Consider the following 7,282-nt stretch of genomic DNA (forward strand, 5'->3'; position numbering starts at 1 on the left):
CCTCAACTCCTATTGAAGTCAGTGGGCCAAATCCTTAAGTCACTTATTGAGAGTTTTGTCTGAGTTAGGACAGAAAAAACTCAGCCCTTATTAATGAAAAGTTAAAAGGTACTATAAATAGTATGTTACAGGAATGAACCACATAACTGTGAATTTATTTGAGCAAAAGCTTTCGTGAGCTACAGCTCACTTCATCAGATCCGATGAAGTGACCTGTAGCTCACGAAAGCTTATGCTCAAATAAATTTGTTAGTCTCTAAGGTGCCACAAATCCTCCTTTTCTTTTTGCGGATACAGACTAACACGGCTGCAATATAACTATGAATGATGTCACCAAGAAATCTCTGAAAGAAATTAAATCAATCTAACAGCTCTGACAAGTTGCATTGTCTACTTGTTCCTTTATCACCAATTTGGAAAGTTCAGTCCAGGAACCATGGGAAACTCTCTATAGTTAAATGGATAGGTACACAGAAAGCATAAATTATGTGATATAAATTGTTAATTCTAGGACCACCTAGGAGCCTTAATCATGGAGCAGGACCCCGTTGTGCTAGGCACTGTACAAACACAAAATAAAGAGATTATACATTTATTTATTCTTTACATATGTACACATCTAGGCTGCACTGGGGAGGGAACTTTATCTAGTCAGTCTCATACAAATATTTGCTATTTGAGTGGTAGCAGGAAGTGAACTCTATAACATGTATTTTACCTTTGACTGTTTACAGCAGGATGGCAATTGTTGCACATAGAACTTTCCAAATGGCTTCACAATTCCAAATAAATCAATCTCAGATTAGTCTTTACTACCATTAACATGCAATACTGGTCTTATATTAGCTGTAAAAACAGAAGATATTTTCTCCCTAGACACACCTTTCAAATTTTAGTGATCTTAGATAATGGGATGATACTGTAATACTTTATGATGCTAGTTGCCATTTTACACATTGATTTCACTGGAAAATATACAGTAATTTTACTAGGTAATTTCCTTGAAAATATCATTTGCACATCTTCAAGAAAATATCCCCCTAATGTACTCTAAATCAGAACCTATTTAGAATAGTACATTACACAAGGGTAAAGGGAACAAAGACTCCACAAGAAAGTCATGCTTCCGTTATATTATTTCTAGTCATTCTTTCTATTAGAGATTTGGAATTCTCAGCCTGACTGTTCCTATGGATTTGCCAGATCTTTAAACATTCCTAAACGCACATGGAGGCTATATTACAAAGGAGAATTGTGCCTACTAAAACACACATTTTAATTAAAATGGCTCCCATTACAGTCAATATAGCAACACTTGCAGATGAAAGATATCAACATATAAGCTCATGTGTGATGTGTTATGCCTGCTTTCAAAATGATCAGGAGACTTTACATAAAGTCCCTTTCTAAAACAGCCTGCACTTGTCAAAATAAAAATGTATTTTTTATATTCATACAGGAGAAAGGAAGCTTTATATTTATAAGGAAGCTTTTTAGTCAGTCTGGGCTATGGATCTGCGTCTTAGAATACTCTGACAAATTACTGTTTAATGCCAACATTGTAAAAGATGCTCCCAACATTATTAAAGGAGAGACCACACCACAAAACTCTGCCTGCAGTAGTGCTCTGCCTGAGCCACAGAAACCCTGAGAGACTTGATATTTTTCCTTTTCAAAAATCTGCTTTCCTAAGCCTTCACCTGTCCTTACTTCAAATCCTTCCCCTCCGTGAACAAACAGCAGGGAGCGAGAGAGGCAGACTCCTGAAACTTTTCATTATTGAATCTTGCCTCACATAAGCTTTCCTGAGAGAACGGTTCTTAAATACTGCTACAGCGAACAGAGGAAGCAAGGGCTAACCTGGAGGAGACTGGCGAAATAAGGAACGATCCCCACAGGGAATATTAAAAAGTCAATAAGGGAGGATTTTTTCCTGAATGAGAAGCCCACACAAATAAGGGGGGGCGAATTGATCTACTCGCCAGTTGCAATTGGAAAAAGTCCTGGTAGCTTGATATTTGTACGCGATTGACTGTGGTTTTATGAGAGCAGTTTTAATATGCCAATTTCACCTCTGATTTTAAGATTGCCAGCGGTTCCTATCCCCACCTTAATATTCGCCGAGGTGCCATTTCCGCTGTAAAGCCAGGAGAACCACTCCTGTGCAAAGCAAATAAGCGAGGCTGAAATCCCCCAGTGACAGACCCCACAGAAAACCCTCAGCCTAACCCCAGAGTGAAATCTAAGCAAAATGATTTTTCCCTGGGATAAAGAAGTCGGCTGCTGAAAGCAGCCTATAGCGGGGGAAATCCTCAGCAGGTGCATGCCCTGTCCGAAAGGATCTCACTAAGCTCAAACACATGGGAACGGTTTTAAGTGGGGGAAATCTGAACACAGATATCACTGCGTCCACATGTTTATTTCAGGCACGGCCTCGGAGGCACGTTTCCAGCAGCAGCAACATAACGATAATAGTACAGCCTGCCGTCACCCTGAACATGCAGCCGGTGCGGAAATAAGCCTGCTTTCAGACCAGGCTGGGTGAGGGTGGAGCTGGACTGGCCTGACCCGAAACGAGCTATTTCCAAAGGAAAGTTTCCGAGTTCTCTACACCAGTCGCCGCAGCATGCAACCCAACCCTTCCCAGGACTTTGAGGAGCTGCCCCGTGGGCTCGGGTGTTGCTGGTGGCCCTGGTACAGCAAGGTACGCAGCACAGAAGAGTACTCCACTTTCCCTTCTCAGATGCAGCTAATTGCATCCATGTGGCTGATTTTCCCGATACGATGGCATGAAAACCCACCCACACCCTGACATCGCTAGTCACACGCTGCCCAGAGCATTAGCTAGCTCACAGCTGGAGGGTGAGTGATAACAATACTGATTATCTGAGATGCTATTAAATAATGAACAGCGCAGCGAAGGCACAGGAGAGCGGGTCGCATCTCCCCACCGGCCAAAATACAGGTGCCGATCGCCTTTGCACGGGGAGACAGCCCAGCCCTTTACTAACCATCATCCGCCCCGACGCGAGCTGCTCCTTTGCAAAGATGCACTTCGCAGCTCTGCCCCTAGCCTCCTTCGGCCGGTGGGTCACCCCCTCTTACCTGCTCTCGCAGAGGCCACGCAAGCCCAAAGGACTAGAATTAAATCCATCTGTGCTGGCCCCGCTGCGTGCCCCGTGCAGAGCCCGGAGAGGCAGGGGAATCCCGCTTTCCGTTTCTTTTGAGCAGAGCCCCAAACTTGAAGAGCTTGTTTTAGCAGGCTTGGGAGAGAGAGCAGCAGCTCCACCAGCGGCCAGTACAGCTACCCAGGAACAGCCCATGTGCCTCGCTCAGGGATGCTGCCCAACCCACCCAGCCCCTTCTTGGGGGGCTGGGCGGCTCAAGCCCCACCTCCCATGGCATCTCGGGTCAGCGTCATTCTGCCTGGCGACCCCCCTCCACCCAGGTTCATTTGCCTGCCTTTAGCAGAGACAGCCTAGAGTCGCCTGTGCTGGTCGGATCCCCCTCTCAGAGCCAATTGGATCAGCCCGCCCCCGAAGGAGAAGCTGAGAACCAGAAAGGCAGAGGCATTGCTGGGAGAACGGTACACGGGAGCAGGGGCGAGTATCCAAAAAGGGTTTGTTTTTTACCGAGATCTGCCTTGATCCCTATTCCGTGGACTAGCCCTCCCTCGTACACAGCGCACTGGGCGCTCACGTGGCTACAATAAGCCAAAACTACACTAGAGGCGCCTGCCAAGCACTTTGATGCTAGAGAAATCAGAGGGGATGTGATCATATTTTATATATATAATAAAATCAGCTGCAATTGTTCATTCCCTGCATTGTTAAAGATATATCCTCCCTCCCCCCAATCGCCCCTATGTCAAGGGGGCGTGATGAGGAGGGATAATCTTGGGAGTGTAATGAATAGATAGTGGGCATAAGTGTTTTGTCATGAATAGATGCTGAAAGCTGGGACTGTCTCTTTAGTCTGGGGCTTCATCCTACAAGCACACAGGTGCTTAACTTTATAATAATGAGTAGTCTAGCTGAAATAAAGTGGATTATTGGCCATAGTAAAAGCTCAGTATTTGTGTTTTCAGCATCTGGTCTAAGTTTGCAAAGAGCCCCATATAAAGAAGTCCCCGTGGGTGATCTTGTAAGGCAAATCATCTTCAAACTTGAACCATCCATGTAATCTCACTTACTGTATCCAGAAGGAAAAGGTATAAAATGGAGTGCCAGAGCCCATTTACACAATGGCATTCCATGCAACCTCAGGACCCAGCAGGCAACTTCCCAGATCATCTAGCCTTGGGTATGGGTTTACTCTCCTCCTCCGTCCTTCCCCACCCACGCACACACACTGAAAAGGAAAGATAGGTTTCCTTATGACTCACATCTCAAGACTGACAGAAAAGGTGCCCATTTGCCTTCCACTGAGAAAAGTCTTGTTGTGGGAAGCACAAGTAGCGTGTGGGGAGGACGGGTTGTTATAACCTCCATCTGCTGCACTCCTATGTTAATCATTTTCTTTAAGATGTTTTTTAGCATTGACCCTGATTCTGGGCTTTGTACACTGATTAAAACAAAAATATTTCATGCAAAATTAAGAGGCACACACACTGACATTCACCTCTCTCTCAACTGCCCCTCCTGATGACAGGAATCCCAGAGCCTTTAGATTCACATTTGTCTCTGCCATTCACCAATCTGCTGTTTGTCTTGCTATTGTAAATTATTTATATGGGAAAGACAGAATCATAAAAGAGAGGTGACAGAATATGTTGTTCAATCTAAAAAATTAAATTCCACATAGGTGAAACTTCCTACCCTGCTGTTTTTATTGTGTCCCTCCTTTCAAGTCTTTTTCTTCCATTTAAACATTGGCAGGTTTTGAGCAATACATTCACACAGGGTCAGAGTCTAAGGTATTATACATTTTTCCCTTTAAATTACATTCATTACACCTAACTGTCCCTCATTCACAAAAAATTTGCCTTTGTCTACCATTTGTTGATCCAAATAATTTACACCAGAAAATGTTATTTCTGATAAATGAACAGATCCTACATTATTTCTAATGTCTTAGTGATGAAAGAAGGGGGGCTTGGGAATCTTCTGCTGGCTTCCTGTATCTCCTTAATCAAGTCACTTCGCTGCTCTGTCTCTGTCTTCCAGTCTAAAATGGGGATAACCTCCCTTTGACAAGCTTTTGACAGCATGTTTAAAAAGACACTGTACAGTAGAACTAACTACAAACAATTTTTGTCTGCATCTCCCCCATTTGGATGTTTTCATATCAAGAAATATATAACACCACATGAATGAAGGTTACCTAATAGTGTTTCACTGATAAAGCATGGCTTAATATTCTGACAGAAAACTTAGAAATCAGATCTTGCTCCCATTGAAGTTAAGTGGAACAGGATCAGACACTAAGAAACAAGGTGATTTCTATTCTTGGGGAATACAAAGCCATACTAATTCTCCTTCCACCTCCCAGAAAATATTATTCTAGCTTTGTTGGCATACAAGTCAAGTCACTATTTCCTTTGTAAAAACAGGAAAAAAAATTCTATGTAATGGGCAGTGTCTTTTCAGCTGGAAGCTTGGTGTAAGTGGTGTTGACATAGGAAACAGTTTTGTCCAGAATTTTAATTTTTAAACTCTGTTCAGCTGTTTAAGTCACAAGGACACCAAGAAAAATATATATGCTGCTTTGTTTAAGGGAATATTTGCATTCATGTACCTTTATTTTGGTGATCAACAGGGTAAGTGAAAAGTCTAACAGGGTTGATTTGTTATTTGTGAAATAAGATCACTGAATATACCTTCAGAAAACAGGTATTCCTGACTCTATGCAAGGGCTGTACACTGTGGAATCTATGGTGGTTTATCCAAAAGTTTCTCTGTAATTTAATCCCTAATACACAGTTTGGTTTAGAGAAATACTGACTTTTTTCAAGGTTCTATTTTGCTGGCAATAATCTCATCCCATGTAACTACCAACAGCAGCAAAAGGTGTTAATTATACAACAGGTAAAAACCCAACCTTTACTGTGTCCCAGTAAACTCATGAACTATGAACAGCTTTTACCCTTTGGATTATGGGTCAGTTTCATTCCCTAGTGCATTACATTACCTGGGCCATATTATGACTTCAGCTTTGATCTTGGCAGATCTCATAAACTAAGGTCTGGTTTATCTAAACACAAAATTGCACTGGGTTTAACTAAATGTGTGTATTTAAGATGGTTTATTCTTTATATCATCATATAGTTAAACCAGTGTAAATCCCAGAGCTTCTTAAATCAGTTTAAACCTAACATATCACTTTATCCTAAATTGATTCCTTGCCAGTTTAAGTTAAGGCTTAAACAGATAAACGCTGTAAGAGGATGCACACAAGAGTTTCCAGTGGCTTATCTAAATCAGTTTAAAAGCATACTTTAGTTATAATTGCACCAGGTTGGTTGTAGAAAAGTTCTAACCAATGTTGGGCTAGGTCATTATTGGGATGGGAAACCTCCAAGGAATACATAGGTACTACAAGAAATGATGCAGATGATTCTGTAGGTGGGATTCTAACCAGGGTGGATTCTAGGGACACGGGTAACTGTGCAGTTACATATATAGAATCTCTTTGGTAGATAACAGACTGGGGCATGAAGTAGCAGCATGGAAGCATAATTTGTTCAGTTGTGAAGGAACAAGATAGATGAAGTGGAGATAGGGATTAGAGAAAATGGCATCCCGCAGAGACCATTCTCACACTTCCTCTAACATTATATGTTTGGCACCAAGTCTTCTCTCTTGAGTAGGTCAGAACTTCATAGTAATCTGGTGAAAAACTCAGTTCTGAGTCAGGCAGAGCAGGGAATTGAACCTATGTCTTCCACATCCCAGACTACTACCATGAGACAGACAGACAGATGCACTTTTATATATATTATATAAAAATGTTTTTGCAAAAATGGAATTGTCAGTCAGTCTCTTCTGGGATTGAAACCTGGACTTAATATAAAAGTCCAGGTTTCAATCCCAGAAGAGACTGACTGACAATTCCATTTTTGCAAAAACATTTTTAAAGTAATTTTCCCCTAAAAGAGAACAAAAACAAATTTAAAAACCTCAAGTTACCGCAACATGGGACTGCCATCCTTCAGTCAGCACTACTTTTCCCTAAATAAGTTCTAGACCAACATCCCAGACTGGTTACAAGGAGCAATGTAAGTTGCTGAAGAGTGTGGGTTCAGATGAAACTTAGAAATTTAAATCGTGAACATTTGTAGCAA

General features: G+C 41.9%; 1 protein-coding gene across 6 annotated transcripts in view; it reads right to left on the reverse strand.

Annotated features, from left to right (window-relative positions):
• NELL1 (neural EGFL like 1) overlaps nt 1-3,432 on the reverse strand; it is a 445,673-nt gene extending 442,241 nt beyond the window's left edge. The window contains exon 1 of one of the 6 annotated variants that reach the window (XM_048852651.2): nt 3,106-3,432. In XM_048852651.2, coding sequence (XP_048708608.1) covers nt 3,106-3,154 — 49 coding nt within the window. In that variant the 5' untranslated portion in view covers nt 3,155-3,432. The remainder of the gene's footprint in view (nt 1-3,105) is intronic. The other 5 variants (XM_075129472.1, XM_048852653.2, XM_075129471.1 and 2 more) reach the window with 5 other exon arrangements.
• Nucleotides 3,433-7,282: the final 3,850 nt, after the last annotated feature.

Source organism: Caretta caretta, chromosome 6 (assembly GCF_965140235.1).
Source record: "Caretta caretta isolate rCarCar2 chromosome 6, rCarCar1.hap1, whole genome shotgun sequence".
NCBI lineage: Eukaryota > Metazoa > Chordata > Testudines > Cheloniidae > Caretta > Caretta caretta.